Genomic DNA, 16461 nt, shown 5'->3' with positions numbered 1-16461 from the left:
TGTCTATAAAAATCCAGACTACAGGTACTAGGGTTGGGTTTTTTCCCTTTCCAGCTATGGATGGATGAGTTGCCTTATGTAGCGTCAGGTGAAGCAGGAGCGTGCACGATTAAGCTTATTTATTCGTTTGCTGACTGCGTGTACTATGGTTCGTGCATCACAAACATGGATGAACAGTATAGTTGGTGACATGTTGCACGAAACCCTTTTACTTTGCATCAGCTCCGACATTGACGGCGGTCCATTTTTGTTGCCTTCACAAGTCCTCGTCGTCGGCCAAGCTAAGTATCCCGCGCTCGCGGCCAGGTCACGCGTATACCCACATCTAGTAGTCCTCTATCATTGTTCTTTCACCTAATCACGCCGCTATCACGGGGAAGGACCAAACAACGAACGAGAGCACAACAGAGTTTCTCACCATAAAGTGATTTTTATTACGTGTTGCCGCACACAAAGTGAAACATTCGCTAGATAGCTATGGCCCTATCGCATGCAGCAAATATGCACTGAATAAGCTTCAGATGCTTTAGAGCTGCTGCAAAAAGGAAGCGATGCCGCGATTGGACCGAGAAATGAGATGCATATCCATGGTTCTCTGTTTTATTAGCACCAGCCAGCTATCTATACGGCGAGTGTAACCGTCCCGAATATTCGAATAGCTGGCCCCGCCCGTCGCATTTGACTTTTTCGGTGCGTATAATTGTGTGCAACCCAGCTCTGCTGCAGAGGATCGGACGCCGACAAACCAAAATCGATTAAAGGCCTGCTGGGCAATTAGGAATCAACTCTTGTTATATTTTTATCCTTCTTCCTCTTCCTCTTCCTCTTCCTCTCCTTTCCAAATGACTCATCTAAGGTACGCAGGCAGATAGAGAGAAGTGTCATTGCATTTACGCGTGCCGGGTGCTTACTATCGACTAGTGATTTTTCATATTTGCGTACGTAACGAGAGCAATCAAGATTTTCACATGCAAACAACGGAATCTCATTGTTTACGTTTATTCTTCAAGAACGATGCATGCTTGAGGCTTACATCACAGCATACTTGGTTCATCACTTGTGGGTAACGGACCGGTTCCGATGCCTAAAACCATCCAAAGTGCTCGCGGGCGAGCTTCGAAGTATCATTACGTATCTAATGTTTATTATGATGTTAACCCAATCAACCTGGGGTAAGATATAATGTGTGTATATCTTGAGTCTCCGTTAGTAAACGCAGAACCATAATAATAGATATTATATCAACATGGATAAAGTACAGCGAAGGCTTTATGTACGTTCCTGCGAACGGCCAAGTCATTACAAAACCCTTCCAGTTTTGGGATCCTTACCATCAAAAGTTTATCCAAGTAGGTTACGATATAAAGCACACGCAATAAGCATCTTATTTCTAAAACACTGCGTCGTTTATCTAGCCTATTGATTACGTGGAATGCATAACTTTCTCATTTCAAACGGGCGTTTTCTTCTTGCTGCAATGCTTTTGGCATTATTTATCTAACACCGTCGCAAAGAAATCTTTCATGGGATCCTGGGAGTTTAAATTTTACATCCTCTGGTACATATGCTCCTCTTTTTCAAAAATATGACACGATGGAGACTGATATTTAAGAAAAAGGGCAGTGGGCTCTTTTGTCCTTTTCCCGGTATTGCAATGGCGTTGGCGCGATGACGAGCTCTACAGCGAGGTCATTCCTCAGTTGGCATACGGCATAGAAGGTAAAAAAAAGGAGAGATACTGCGGCGACATTCCCGTTCATAGATACATAACATTATTTCGCTCTAGTTTTAATTACGGCAGCTCTGGGTGTGCGGTCACATTTTCGTTTCTCAAGACTGCTGAGGATTACAAAACAATCGCTCAGATCACAAAGAACAAAAAGCACAGACGAACACAAGTCAGACCCTGGTGTGACCACGAAAATCGAATACTTTAGAGATATGAACGTGCTGCTCGTTATCATCCTTACCCTCTATGGCGCGAGTCTTATAATCCTATGTGCAGATGGTCTAACCACAAGCATGACCATCAACACCAACAAGTTTGCTACTGACTTGCTGATTGCAAACTGCAACATGTGTGTCATCTGTCTTTGGCTGATATTTGTAAGTCTATCAGTAGGCAACGGACAACTTGCCCTACCTTGCGTTACTCACAGACTGTGATAGATCTCGATTTTCCATCCTCGGCGTAGTTATCTGCAGCGCGGTCCATCAAACTCCAACAAAGTGCACACTGCTGTCACGTATCAGGAAGATACTGAGCTAGCAGTTAACGAGCGACGACTAAGCGAGCGTGTAACGAGATTCATAATCAATGATTCCACCAAGCGATATAATAACAAAGGCGATATTCCTAACCAGCAACCTGATACGATGCCCCACGCATTCTCGGAGACACCTGCATCCCCATCGCCGCCACACACATCTGTTCTCCACTCTCCTACAACAATGGGCATCCCGTCCTACTACGGCGTACACAATAGCCAAAGTCACCTTGTCAACAGCTCACCGCGACCTTCGCTGCCTTCTGCCTACGATGAGTACAATGCACTGGAGCACGAAATTGCTCAAGCGAGAGAATTCAACTGGCTTCAACAATCACCTGAACGACGAGCCGGTCCATATGCAGAGTATTAAAAATGGGGCGCTTTACACATTAAGAGATCATGGTACTAGCCATTTTTAACAACCAGAATTGCAAAGTTCCCAGAGCTTAACAATAAAGCCTGTTGCTGTCGTCTGCATCGACGATACCAGTCTGCGATGTATGATGCAAGAAGAAGCCGAGTAGGTTTAGCAACACCGACTGATACTGAATGCATACATGCATACATGCTGCTGTGCATATTGGGCTTAGTGGTGGATGAGACCTCGACAACGGGATCGTCGGAGTGATGAACCGATGAAGAATAGGGTTGCACAGTGCACGATGATACAGCTCAAAAAAAGATGATCGACCGCTGCCGCTTCTTGCCCTCCTTCCCTTTTTCCTTTTGCTTTCCCGATGTCCAAAGAATGGAATAAGTTGAATGCTGCTACGCGCTTAATTTTCCAGTCATCATCATCATCATCGTCGTCGCCAAAGCAGACAGCAGCAGCAGCCAGCAAAGACCGACTACGTGTGTTTGTCGGTACCTGGAATATGTATGGACGGCTGCTTCCCATCGACCTTGCGACAATTTTGAGCACTCACCAGCAAGATAATAACAACCAAGACGAGGACAACAGTCCTCGCTATCACATTATCGCCATCGGTACTCAAGAGTGCGAGCGAGACATATCAGAATCGCTCCTGTTTCCATCGAAAGAAATATGGGAAAAGCGACTGTCAGACTTTTTGGGAAACAGCTACACGATGCTCAAAACAGAGACGCTGGCTGCATTGCATTTGGCAATATTTGTTTGGACGCCACTTGTCGACCGAGTGCAGTCTGTAAGATGTAACAAGATCAAGACTGGCTGGGCCAACATGATCGGGTTTGTATATTCATACATATATAATAACGGCAGCACGAGGGACGAGGAGTCTCTAAATTGATTGAACAAATTTCTAGAAACAAAGGCGCCGTCGCGGTTTCTCTTCAATTCGGTTCTCGCAAACTTTTGTTCATAAACTGTCACTTGAGGGGTAAAGATTCGGGTCCCAAGAAGAAGAAAACAACGATTTGTTGACTAATTAGTAATACCGCCACCAGCGCACCAGGCGAATTTATCAGAGCGAAACGCCAACGTGGAACGGATCCTACATGAGCTGGATTTTGACAACTGCAAACACGAGCAGTCAGCACGACAGAGCACAATGTCCCTTTTGCGCCGCTTGAGTCGCAGAGCAACGAGAGCTAAACCAAAAGAGGATAAAGTGGCAAGTATGTATACATGAATCCCCCATCGCCGCCGCTTCTTGCCAAGAAGATAGAGTCACGAGCTGGGAAATAATCCTGACTTGCATGTTTAGTAGTAGAAGACGCTGCATCCAAGAGTGTCCTGGACGAGTTTGATCATGTCTTCTTCTTTGGGGATACTAACTATCGCATCAACGCTGATCGACCGTGGGTGCTAGAACGTATCAAAAATGAGGATTACCAGGCAAGTAAATAAATTACAGCGAACCATTTTAGATATAGAATACACACTGACTTTATACCTGCAGTCTCTGCTGAAATTCGACCAACTGTTGATGGAACGCAGCTCTGGCAACTGTCCGCTAGCACCTTTCAAGGAACATCCCATCAACTTCCCGCCAACATACAAACTCGACGCTATGGCATCGCCACCGATCTCACCTGCATCCTCGTCCACCTCTTCGTCTTACAAGGATTGGTTCTCAACGTATACATCCGCTTCGCAAAAGTCGTCCATCTCCAAGCACTCGTCATCCCCTGCCTCGCCACCGCCTCCTGTACCACCGCTACCTCCATCCATCAAAAGCGACACAAACGCAGTTGTTGCTGCATCGTCGTCGTCGCGACAACCTCCCAAGCACTCCGAATCTGTCCCGAGCACGCCTCCAGCAGCCAAGATACCTACCACAACAAAGCAGCAGCGATCGCAGTCCACTCCAGAGACTCCGGGATCCCAGGTTTCTGCAGCCGAGCTCGTTTACGACACCAGTCCCAAGCAACGGATACCTAGCTGGACAGATCGTATTTTGTGGTACGATAGAGATCAACAGCAACAGGGTCGTGCACCGTCAGTGAAAACGACATCGACGTCAAAACTCCGGCTCAGATTTACATTGCCATCGAGAAACAAAGCAAGTTACGTCGTAGAATCTAGGGAGACAGTGTGCTACCGGTACGAAGCCATCCTCGACGGAAGCCTTGTAGGCGTCAGCGACCACATGCCAGTGGTTGGCGAGTTTGGTATCTACTTTAATGAGTGGCAGCCCGAACGTGAACAACCCAAGAAACGACCGTTCTGGATCTCAAGAAAGAAGAGCCAAAAAGCACAGTAGTAACAATGATTTTATCTTTACACCCGTTTATCTCTCGATAAAATACTATGGAGCGTAGCTTGGAAGCGAAGATAGGGACCAGCGTTGGAGATTACTTGACAACATGCTGTGATACGATGGTGACCGACTACACAGCGTATCGTATGCTGGTAAAAACTCGTCGTCTTGTCCTTCGTGGATATTGTTGTCAACTACATGTCCTACAATAACTGGTATCGACGTTCGCAATTCTAAATATTTGATATCAGATTTATATATCCATACAAAAGAGTCTTTTTCCTTTTACCCATTGTTTCGCCGGTTGTCTTGACTACATTGACAGCGATCTTGAGTTTATGCGTGATCCGCACCAAGTCATAGTCTGTGTCACCCGGTATCCAGTCTGGGATTTTGAGATGCTCTGTCTTGATCCACGACGGCGGTTCCTGATGCCGACGCGTAAAATGGTCGTCCCGAAGATAGGCTAGTGCGTACGTCCGTTTCCCAGAATGCCGGCCTGTCGATAACGTTACGTAACTTTTGAGTATACATGTAATTGAGCGGATGAAGGCTATTGAGGGTGAGCGCGGCTCAAACTCGAATCGGATGGGTGCTGTGCTGCCGGGCACGCAGACGGGGCTGGGAAGAGTGATGCGATGTGAAAGCAAATCGTTGTTGATATCAAATGATCCGGCGACGTTCCAGTCGTTGTATACGTGCTCCGGCAGGTATCGTGCCACTCGAAGGCTGCGTTTGCAGACAAAGTTGGGCGAAAATGTGGGTCGCTCTCCTGTTGCCTTTAGGCTGTACGATATCGAAATGTTATCCTGGTCTTGGATGGTTGCGGGAAGCTCGGATGGTAAATACAATGCAAAGGACCTGACAACAAGAATTGTACTTGGTCACACATACATGTACAATAATAATCTTACGATAAAAAAATAAAGACCATACCACCGATATTGCTGTCCGCACAGTGAATGCATTGCTCGGGATGGGGGTGGTAAAAGCACCCATCGATGATGGATAATCGTACGTTCTTCCCAGTAATGCTGACCTGCAACATTTTCTCAGCTGGTCAGTTTCATTCAATTGGTAACGGCTAAAAGATTGATTCAATAATATCAACCTTCCTGGACCCACACGATTTTGGCCTTGCCCTTGAGCTTTAAGACAATGGAGCGCAAACGCACGCATTTAGCACTGCCTTGGCAGTCGAGTACTACTGCTCCTTTCAAAAGTCCACCGGATTCAGCGTGAATTTGTACAACACCGGAATCATTGTTGTCATCAAGGAGAATCCGAAATGTATTTTCTATTTTGTGGATACGATCCTTGCGCATCGTATCTGAGAGGTAAAGAGGTGGATAGAAGGAGACGAGAATGATGACAATACAGAAGATGTAGCAGGAGAGAGAAAGCGAGAGAAAGAGAGAAAAAGAGAAAGAGACAGGGACTGAAGTAAAATGAGATCTGGCCAGGTGAGGGAATTTTTGAGTCGTTGAATTCCGGTTCTCCGCAGCGCACAGTTTTTTTCCCGGGCCTTGAGCGATATACAGAAAATATTATGGTGGGCAGAAGGAGTGGAAAAAAGGTGGGGATTGAGGCAAAAATGACTCGTCTGGTGTGTCACACACCAGAGGCAGTCATCAAGAGGCGGCTGTGTCTCCACCTCCATTGCTTCTCTCAACAGCAGCAGCATCGTCGCTTGGGTTGTGCTGCAACATGGTGTGCCAAGCATAGTCGGGTAGGCGTATCATATTTTGCCGCATCATTGCTTCGTAATCTTTTTCCGGGTCGAGCGGATCCGTAGCATCCCACAGTTGATTAAACTCGGCATCCGCAGGCTCGTCCGCTGATCGAATCCATATTTCTTCTCGGAATCGTTTGTGCTATCACCATATGTATGTGAGGCATTTTTTTTTCTATTATCCCTTCTCTTCTCCCCTCAGCAGCGTCATCATTTTTCCAGACTAGAAAGCTTACCCGTTCCCGATCCTCTTCCATTCGTCGAAATATGTCATGTTTCGAAAATCCGCTTTCGTTTGCTGCTGTAGCTGCCGCCGGCTCCTCTTGCAGAGCACTGTGGTGGTTGTCGTAGAGTCTGGAGCTTAGCAACAGCTGGACCTCCCATACACCCTGCTTCTACAATTACCTTTCACGCTCCAGCAAAGGTGCTTCTACTCGATCGATCTCTTCAGCTTCAAAGTATTTTCGCCGGCGCCAATTGTCCAGGATCTAAGTGTAAAGGATCGTTGAGCGTTGATCAAACCTCCTCGAAACTTTTTACAATCTTACCTTGCGAGTGTTGTTGATGTTGACAGTACCTTTAGGATCACTCGGTACGACTGCTTCCACGATCCGCCCAAGATCTCGTCGCGTGAGGTCACTGTATCCCGTGAAGCGCGCTTTATGGCTGATGGCAAATATGGCGTCAAGGACATAGACGATGTTAATTCGGGCGTGTATGGACGCCTACAATAAACCCCCAAAGAATAGACCCAATGGGAAAAGAAAAAAAGAAAAATCATGTATAAGATTTCTGATTGTTCTCTTTCTCGGTGTTTTTATCATTATAATTTTATGCATGGACGGTGTATATCAAAAGATCTTTCTTCTATCCTTAACGTCGCATTCATCTCTCCCATTCCCCAAATATCATCCGCCAGAGCCTCATCGCCCACAGCTCACACAAGGCGATGAAAAGAAAAATAAAACAGGGTATGCTTACCTTTTCCAACTCTTCCAGCAAGCAACTGTACAAATCTTCCGCCCACTTGCGATGTCGCACGGCGTAGCTGGCTACCTTGTGTATTGATTGCTGCGATGCATTCAGCTTGTCCAGTAATGAGAGGAAATTAAGTCGACATTCAAACGGATCAGAGTCGCTCATGGTTGGAGGAAACGAGAAAGAGGGTAACGCGCGCAGTTGTGACTTTCTGCCGATCAAGTCCTAATTTTCATGATTCAAAGACCGTGCACCGAAGAGTCTCAGCTTTTCATATTACGGTCTGGAGATGGTTGCTCCTAACAGGATGATTATATCATGGTTCGATTAGTCTGTTAATAACTTACCAACACTCTGAGATTTGGGAAAACGAAAATGATCTTCTCTGTTCTATACCATGTTCTATGTCATTTAGCTGCTTAAACCAGATATATGGGCTCCTGAATGAATAACAAAAGCTGAACGCTTTGCATCCAACGTTCAAGAGAAAATGGAATTTATGCTGTTACAAGGATTGAGCTTATTATTTTGTTAGCACTGTATTCCACTTGCGGTTGCCTACCAAATTTCAGTATTTTGCTGCATTAATCGCACAAAAAAAGGCACTTGCCTGTCTCCCGCTTTTTCCACTTTTGCGCCCCCCTTTTACACTTCACGAGCGACACAATGCCGAAAGACAAAATCAACCGACAAAATAAACCAAAGAGCGAAGCGACTACGCGTCCAGAATGCCGATCAAGCAATGCTCAAAGCGGTGAAGCTGGTGCACAAGAGATGCTTCAGCAAGCGAACAATGCCAATGTAGCATCGCACCCGCACGATAGAATTTCACCAATGCTCGCAGGGAAACGGACACGTCGCTTTAAACCAAAAACAAAAGCAGCTGCGCGTCAACAGAGCCACACAAAACAAAAGCGACCTACGGCAGAGACGCCCATCGAAACACCAAGCGAACATCGAAGAGATGATACTCAGCAAAAGCCAACCGATACTGCACCAGTCCGCAGGAGTACGCCCAAACGAAAGCGACCTACGGAAGGGACACCTATCGAAATACCAAGCGGATACCGAGTAGATGATGTTCAGGAAGAGCCAGAGCCAACCGCTACGGAAGATGTGGCGAACGCTCTTCCTGCAATACAGTTCCCGCCAATAACGCTGAAGGATATAAAATTAGCGATAAAAAATTACGAAGAAGAGAAACGTGCGGAGGAGGTTGAGACAAGAAGACAAAAAAGCCGCAGAATGTAAGGAAGGTGCTAAATATGAAAAGAAGTACAAGAAGCATGACCAAGAGAAATTATAAAGAAACACAGATGATGATCGGAAACAATAGACTTGTCAGAATGTAAGTAGTGCTGTTACAACATTTTGCGAACGGTGACGTTGAATGTCCGTCGTCTGTGGGAAGCACTTATCGATGGCTGTCATCGATGAACTAAAAATCTATACACAGATTACCAGGGTTTTCCAAACGCACGTTTTTTCCAAGGTCAAGATCGTGCAAGGGGGAACTGTTTGAAACAGGCCAAAAAAGAAAATCGGAAAGATAAAGGAGAAAAATCTGGGGAAGCCGAGTCGTAGAAACAATGATACCAACTCTTTCACTCCATTTGCAATAATGGACAAAAACGACGATCACTTTGCCACCGGCGAAGAAGCTCATTGCCACAACCCACCTGCGACTCTACGATCGATAGCTAGACGAAATGCCCGCCCTGCACCCCTAGAAGAACTCGATGACACCAGAAAAAAGGTTACCTGGCGACAAGTTAGAACCATTCTGATCAGTAGCACCGGTTTCTTCACCGATGCGTAAGTCTCTCGGATCTTTCTTGCTGTATACGCCGGAAACACTGATCCTTACGCGTTCTGGACCAGATATGACATTTTCATCATCAACTTGGTCACCCCAATGTTGGGATATATTTATTACAAGAACAGCGGGAATAAGGTCTTCCGTTTAGAATGAATCACATCCGACTTGACAAATTGACATATAATCCGCTTAGATGCCGAGCGGTATTCAGGGACCTTTCAAGGGTATGGTTTCTTTTGGCCAGCTCATAGGACAACTCCTATTCGGGTTTCTGGGTGACGGTGAGTGTGCCGGCAACATAGCGGTGTAAAGAAGGACAATGCACTGAGAACTAAATTTTTGGCAGCGCTTGGCCGGAAAGCGATTTATGGTCTCGAGCTTATACTTATTATCATATCCACCATCAACTGCGCTACATCTGCCTCAGCCGTCGAAGGCGTCGGCGCGGTTGGGTTTCTTGGATTTTGGAGATTTTTCCTTGGGATGGGTATAGGAGGTACGGCGAAAACTAATAATACGTCGCAGTGGCACTCACCGTGTCCTGCTTTGAATGAGGCGATTACCCACTATCAAGCTCCGTTGCTGCGTAAGTATGGTATATGGAGACGTTTCCGCAATATTTTGTTAATTTGCAACAGTGAATGGTCATCTGCAGGTCGTCGAGGACAAATGGTAGCACTTATCTTTTCAATGCAAGGATTCGGACAGGTGGCAGCAGCGCTCGTAACAATGATTGTATTAGCCTGCTTCAAAGGCGCTGTGCAGAGCAATGTTGATAATCTGGACTATGTGTGGCGAATCTGTATCGGTTTGGGAGCCGTGCCGGCGGTACTCACAGTTTACGGTCGACTGACCATGCCAGAATCTCCTCGATATGCAGTCAAGGTCCAGAATAACGAAAAAGGTGCAATGGAAGCTATGGAAGCGACTTCTTCCTGGCGAAAGACGAAGAAAAAGAACAAGAACAAGCAAGAGCAGGACGAGCAAAATAACGATGATGAGATAGACCTGGAACAGCAGCGGTCGAGATCCAGTGTTTCGCTCAGGCGGAGGGCATTTCTGTTATCGCAGGCCTTGGACGACGAAGAGATAGGGCTCGCAAAGTTGAAGACTGGAGGCAGCGTGGAGTATTCTCCGGCGCATCCAAAAACACAAAAGCAAATTCGCAAGGAAAACATGCGAGATTTCATACATGTATGCAAATAAGGCATCCACGGTGATAAAGCTGATCGTTAATATCTTTTGAAGCATTTTGGCAAGTGGCCCAATCTCAAATTGTTACTTGGTGCTAGTCTGAGCTGGTTCTTTATGGATATTGGTTAGTACAAGACATCCTACCAAATTGGCCATATTGTTTTTCTCACGATCGTTTTCAAAAGCTTTCTATGGTACGAACCTGAACCAGGCGCTGATTCTTAGCTCAATGGGTTTTGCCCCGGAGGATCTCGCACCGTGGGATACGTTGTTTAAGCAAGCCTTGGGTAATCTCATCCTATCCGTACTTGGCGCGTTACCTGGCTACATTGTATCGGTGCTGTTGATCGAAAAGATCGGAAGGAAACCTATCCAGTTCCTTGGATTCATTCTGGTCGGCATTATTTTTATCATCCTGGGCGCAGCCTGGGGACCCATCCATCAAGTATCAGTAGCTTTGTTCATTGTGCTATTTGCTATTGCAATGGTAAGGGAAGTCCTGATGCTTATTATGGCTTATAATTGACTTTTTTGTAAGTTCTTCTTCAACTTTGGACCGAATACAACAACGTTTGTTTTTCCTGCAGAGATTTTCCCAACAAGACATCGGGCCAAAGCTCACGGAATATCTGCCGCATCAGGCAAGCTGGGCGCCATCATTGCTACATTTGCCTTTAATTCGTTGGCAGACGTCGGTGGACAGCCTGGTGAACGGCATTTCCTGCCAAGCGTGCTCATCATCTTTGGCGCCTTGATGTTGCTGTGTATAATATTTACAACATGGATGCCGGAGCCAAAGGTATTTAGATGGAGAAATCACACAGAGACAGAGCAAGTGTAAAATAACCTTTTGAATGATTTTACCTAGGGACGCTCTCTGGATTACTTTGAAGCAATGAACGGACATTCCGAGCACTCGTCGACAGAAACGCAAGTGGAAGAGGCTCACGGTGCCAATGCTGTAAATGTTAATAGCAACAGACCTTGAAATTCCCAAAAGTATCTGTAAATTATCCATTTCTTCAATATATATACTTGCATTTTCACATTCATGAGCAAATTTCATAACCTGTCGGTTTTTTTAAAAAGAATATACAGGTTTAACCATAAGGTTAAATCATGCGATAGATCGACCTGCTGCGAGGAGTCCTGATATGCATGTACACTATGGATGATGGTCTGTTCTTTTAATGCAAACGAAAAAGAAATTGTTCATGATCGCCACTATTATGCATCAGCAGCATTCTTGCTTTTGCTATCCTTTTTGCTCTTGGTGGTTTTTTTGCTCTTTTTGACTTTTTCGGTCTTTTTATCCTCCTTCTTCTCTTCTTCCACAAGGTTATCATCTGGCAGCGACCAGTAGAAAGGCAATGCTGGCAAGTCGCGTGCGGTGATCTCTAGCTCCATAACGTTCTTCCAGTCCGTTGCATATTTCTCGACAACAATGGGGCACAGTGCATCAAAGTTTTCCAAAAGTTGTTTTTCAGTCATACTTGAACTGCCAAACTTAATTGCACTTTTGTTTGTTTTTGGACGTCAGTACACAGCCGATATCAGATATCAATTTCCACCAGACTGAACTTACTCTTGCTTTGTGTGTCGAGGTCGGACGAGCGTGCCATCCAAGATCTGCTTGATCCGTGCTGCCATGAGGCCTTCACCTTTGTTCAAACGGATAGGAATAGGTAATCTATGAATTTCCATGTTTAGACCCTTGTTCTCATCCTTCTTTGTTAAGTAAAACGAACCTTGAGGGTTTGTCGTAGAACGATTTACCGACAGCGCTGACGACCTCGTGCGCAATTCTTTTATCTACAAGGAATCTGTCGTACGAAGCTACGAGCTTTCTCCGGCTTTCAAATGTCTTGTAATTTTCTTTGAAGGTCTTGATAGAAATAACCTATTTCGATAGTTTTAGCATCTACTCTGATCTATATCTATATATATCAACTTACTTTCTTTACTTGGGGTACATCTTTCTCTAGAGCATTTGCAAAGTACTCTTCATCACCGTGCTTGACAATCAAAAATGCTTCCACATCCTCTTGCGCCGCCAAAGAGTGTGGTAGTCGCCTATAGATCGCTCAGCGATCCCGTCACACGACCCTATCCGGTATCACACTTACACTGGTTTCGGGTGCGGGTGGAAAGGTGTACGGACGATACGTTTCAGAATGATTCGAAGATAGTAGCCACGATCTTCCGGTAAAAGGCTGTTTTGCTCATTCTCTTGTGCGAGTCGTTTATGCAATGCAGAAATCGCTTTGTGTGCCTGCGAGGATCGGGTGAGATTTCCGGGTTTGTTGTGACATTAGAGAGGAAGAACATACTTGTTTCTTAATGGAGGCTTCCATGGCTAAATAATAGTAGAGACAAGGCCGCCGATGGAAATGCAAAATGGCAAAAATGTACCTGAGGCAAGCCACCTCGGCTTCGTTGCGGACCTTCCGTGTGCTTCAATCAGACTGATCGTGTTACAGAGCAGCAGCAAAACAGACAATTGGTAGGAAATGTCCTTTGACGCTGTAAAAATGCTTACAAGTGCATTTATTATGTGTTACTCTTGCGTCTTACGCCCATTTTTCTCATTGGAGTTACGCGGGAGTATTTACGGTATGTATCAGATACATAACATGTTTATGCGAGCATGCCGCTAGTTCTTTTTAGTTACAAGGCTATTTCCACTCTCATAGACCAAGTATCTGTATTTCAGAAATCCTCGGGTTTCCACGAGAAATGCATGTGCGATGCAAGGAGTGCAAACAACTTATGAAAGACATTGAGTTCCGTTATATCAAACATTTGCATTCCCCAAATCGCTATAAGCGTACATGCACTGCTTTCGATCGCGCGCAGAGTGTCTTCAGAGTAAAAGGCATAAAAGCATTCAACTCACGGCAACGAAAACGTTAATGGCATATCCGTTCTATACTAAGCAAGTTATTGCATATATCAGCAACTCATCCGTTCTGGACATGACTTTAAACTGCATCCATGGTGCGAGGGGGCTTACACTTCCAAGAAATACACCAATTCTTACTTATATCTGCCCTTGGCGCAGATCAACTGCGCAGCACGTAATGATTCACTATTTTCAAATCTGACATGATGATGCATGCGGGGAGAATTTTCGTTGGCCTTGCATACTATATGCGTCATGTGCATCTTTCATTTTGGAAGGCTTTCTGCCAAATTTTCTCTTTTGCTTTTCTCCTCATTGATGATGGATAAGATTTATAATGGGAAGACTTCAAGACACTCAGTATTCCTCGTTCAAGACCAAGAAGGACACAAAGTTAGAGGATAAGAGACGGCGAGACAAGGAAAAGCTAGAGGTAACCATGGCGAACAAACACAAGGTCTTGATCTCTCTGACAATGCTGCTGCAAGGCGGCTTTTTGCCCTCCGTTGGACAATGCGCTCATTGAAGCCATCTGGAACGACTCGTATGATTACAGCACTTCGCTTTCAATACTGAAAGAGCTGGCTCGTGAGGCTGAAGCGGCACTGGACCAGGGAGCACTCGATACGTCGACAGATACCCAGGATACGTCCTCTTCGTCAGGACATTCTTCCCAACTGCTAGGGGGAAGCAACAGCTCAGTAGCTGACGAGGATGAAGGCATTGACTTTTTGATGAGATGTTTTCCAACCACGGATAAACGTCAACTTCTTAAAGTACTTCGCGCGCAAGATCACGATCTCGAAAAAGCAACTGATATCCTTTTAAACAATATATACCTTGAAGAAGACCAACAGAAATTCGACGATGAAAACGGACCAACTTTACCAGAATCTGGTTCGTGGACAACACCAAATCCATACAAGAAAGCTAAAAAGAAAAAGAAGAAGAAGAAGGCAACGGTGTGGACATCCGGCCAGCTTCCTACAGCGATGCACAACCACGGCAACGATCCTGACTATTACGACGATGACGATGAAGAATACAATCACGAGCTTGCCACGCTACCGTTTAACTATTGGCACCAGTATGATGATCGCATAGACATTATCCACAAAGTGTTCCCGAGTGTCTCAAAGTCGATCATTCTCGGCTGCGTCCAGCGTTCCCGCGGAAACGTAACTGCGTCTGTTCGAGAAGTCATGGAACGCGAACCAAAAGCCAACTATATTTTCGATTGGAAACAACTTGTGGAGCTCGATGATATTCAGAAAAGACTCACTGAACTTCTTGTGGATCGAAGCAAGGATGAAGTACATAGAATAGCGCTGGGTGTTGTTGTAAACGAACTGTGGAGACAACAGACAGCTCCGGAAGGCAAAAACTCGACGTTGGAGCAACTCGTTACTGAAGGATTTGATTTTGCTCTACATTACGACAAGGAACAGCAAGAACTTGCAGAACGTTTGGAAAAAATGGCACTACTTAGTGCTCAAAAGGCAGCGGCGTCGGCTGACATGCCTATCGTTCCCGAGTATTTATTGTTAGATAACAAACAAAATTACATCGAAGAAGACCCGGCAGCGTGTCGCGATATGGCGTATGCTTTGATGATGGAACGCAATGAGCTGTTCCGCAAAGCAGCGGCTGCGTACAAACAAGCTAGGAATAAGGGCCCTGGTGAAGGTGGTATAGCATTCTATTATTCCGACGAGGCACGTCAGTTGGATAAGAAGGCAAGAGAATGGAACATGCGAGCTGCAAGAGCGTTGGTTCGACAGCAAAGGTAGGATTTTTTCAATTATCGAAATGATCATCAGCTGCTGTTGTGCATGTGCTAACCTGCCTACCTGTCTCCTAGACTCCGCCACAACGATGACCATCTTTTAGATCTCCATGGCTTGACGGTTGCGGAAGCTCAGGTACTTCTCAAAGAAGGAGTCACTCAATGGTGGTCCAGAAGCCAAATGCAATCCGGTAGGAGAATAATTTTTTAGATTACTGCGTGCCTAAATGTATCTCATACAAAAAAAATAAGCGAGACGCCAGTTGCGACCTCTTAAAATAATCACAGGTGTTGGCAACCATTCTGAACACGGTCAATCTAAATTATTGCCATCTGCACTCAAGTGGCTAAAACGCGAGGGATGGCGTTTTGAGATCGGTAACCCTGGCTGTATCCTGGTTAAAGGCATAGCACAGCCAGGATGAAGATACAAAGTAATATAGTATACGTCTTTGATATCAATTTTGTCGCATACTATCTAATATAGCGATATATACATGTGTATTTATTTTGAATATAAGGATCTCAATGCTGATTATAGCTGACAAGGGCTGCAAGAGATTCTTTAGTAACTTTGGGGGTCAATTGTGTTGCTAAGTATCAAGCATGCTAATTCCTTTCTATCCTTTGCTTTGCATCGCCAACTTTATCATATCTCATAAAGTTGCAATAGTTACCAAATTCTTCATGCCATCGTCCGTTTTGTTTCAAAGAGATCAGCGCATTAGAAATTCGTAGAGATTATGTTATATAACTTTAAGTATAGAAAAGCATTCAACATAAACTATAGCCATCAACTAGATACAGCATTTTGAGGCCTCAAAGGCAACATAATTTACCATGAGGATAGGATATGTGAGCTATTTCCGAAGTTCAGAAGCATCAAGCAACTTTCAGGCCAGGGCACCCCGAAATCGACACAGTATCCCCTGGAAAAGAAAGGCACAGCCTTTTCTATTCCTCCACATATCTGCTAAAGCCGTGTAAAGGCTACCAGAGTGATACATATTCGTTCGTCCAAAAAGGTGCACAGGTACAGAAGAGAAAATCTTAAAAAAAATTTGGGGATTGTTGGTTCACTTGACGATACGACCCT

General features: G+C 45.1%; 8 protein-coding genes across 8 annotated transcripts; 5 read left to right on the top strand and 3 right to left on the bottom strand.

Moving 5' to 3' along the window:
* Positions 1-842: 842 nt before the first annotated feature.
* Positions 843-2640, top strand: VTP01DRAFT_2967 (uncharacterized protein; the record flags this gene model as incomplete). Its single annotated transcript, XM_069381485.1, has 8 exons — positions 843-856; positions 922-938; positions 1011-1172; positions 1234-1349; positions 1416-1558; positions 1619-1719; positions 1787-2106; positions 2170-2640. 8 exons carry the CDS (start codon positions 843-845, stop codon positions 2638-2640), a joined length of 1344 nt encoding a protein of 447 aa, XP_069236614.1.
* A 367-nt stretch (positions 2641-3007) lies between these two features.
* VTP01DRAFT_2966 (uncharacterized protein) lies at positions 3008-4957 on the top strand (the record flags this gene model as incomplete). The annotated part of the gene is made up of 5 exons (XM_069381484.1): positions 3008-3480; positions 3558-3631; positions 3699-3869; positions 3959-4089; positions 4154-4957. The coding sequence occupies 5 exons, from the start codon at positions 3008-3010 to the stop codon at positions 4955-4957; spliced, it is 1653 nt and encodes a 550-aa protein (XP_069236613.1).
* A 45-nt stretch (positions 4958-5002) lies between these two features.
* VTP01DRAFT_2965 (uncharacterized protein) lies at positions 5003-6279 on the bottom strand (the record flags this gene model as incomplete). The annotated part of the gene is made up of 4 exons (XM_069381483.1): positions 5003-5187; positions 5244-5815; positions 5891-5993; positions 6066-6279. 4 exons carry the CDS (start codon positions 6277-6279, stop codon positions 5003-5005), a joined length of 1074 nt encoding a protein of 357 aa, XP_069236612.1.
* A 306-nt stretch (positions 6280-6585) lies between these two features.
* VTP01DRAFT_2964 (uncharacterized protein) lies at positions 6586-7829 on the bottom strand (the record flags this gene model as incomplete). The annotated part of the gene is made up of 5 exons (XM_069381482.1): positions 6586-6828; positions 6923-7019; positions 7092-7174; positions 7235-7411; positions 7668-7829. 5 exons carry the CDS (start codon positions 7827-7829, stop codon positions 6586-6588), a joined length of 762 nt encoding a protein of 253 aa, XP_069236611.1.
* A 501-nt stretch (positions 7830-8330) lies between these two features.
* On the top strand, positions 8331-9000 carry VTP01DRAFT_2963 (uncharacterized protein; the record flags this gene model as incomplete). The annotated part of the gene is made up of 2 exons (XM_069381481.1): positions 8331-8911; positions 8973-9000. The coding sequence occupies 2 exons, from the start codon at positions 8331-8333 to the stop codon at positions 8998-9000; spliced, it is 609 nt and encodes a 202-aa protein (XP_069236610.1).
* A 285-nt stretch (positions 9001-9285) lies between these two features.
* Positions 9286-11665, top strand: VTP01DRAFT_2962 (uncharacterized protein; the record flags this gene model as incomplete). Its single annotated transcript, XM_069381480.1, has 10 exons — positions 9286-9479; positions 9546-9618; positions 9677-9764; positions 9830-9979; positions 10039-10069; positions 10122-10677; positions 10732-10801; positions 10863-11164; positions 11216-11476; positions 11546-11665. 10 exons carry the CDS (start codon positions 9286-9288, stop codon positions 11663-11665), a joined length of 1845 nt encoding a protein of 614 aa, XP_069236609.1.
* Positions 11666-11904: 239 nt separating this feature from the next.
* On the bottom strand, positions 11905-13031 carry VTP01DRAFT_2961 (uncharacterized protein; the record flags this gene model as incomplete). The annotated part of the gene is made up of 6 exons (XM_069381479.1): positions 11905-12193; positions 12263-12367; positions 12426-12577; positions 12633-12750; positions 12804-12949; positions 13008-13031. The coding sequence occupies 6 exons, from the start codon at positions 13029-13031 to the stop codon at positions 11905-11907; spliced, it is 834 nt and encodes a 277-aa protein (XP_069236608.1).
* Positions 13032-13916: 885 nt separating this feature from the next.
* Positions 13917-15790, top strand: VTP01DRAFT_2960 (uncharacterized protein; the record flags this gene model as incomplete). Its single annotated transcript, XM_069381478.1, has 4 exons — positions 13917-14012; positions 14068-15365; positions 15441-15556; positions 15618-15790. The coding sequence occupies 4 exons, from the start codon at positions 13917-13919 to the stop codon at positions 15788-15790; spliced, it is 1683 nt and encodes a 560-aa protein (XP_069236607.1).
* Positions 15791-16461: the final 671 nt, after the last annotated feature.

This window comes from Rhizomucor pusillus (genome assembly GCF_041956525.1).
Source record: "Rhizomucor pusillus strain CBS 183.67 unplaced genomic scaffold VTP01scaffold_15, whole genome shotgun sequence".
NCBI classification, from domain to species: domain Eukaryota; kingdom Fungi; phylum Mucoromycota; class Mucoromycetes; order Mucorales; family Lichtheimiaceae; genus Rhizomucor; species Rhizomucor pusillus.
This window is presented reverse-complemented; position numbering and strand designations above follow the sequence as displayed.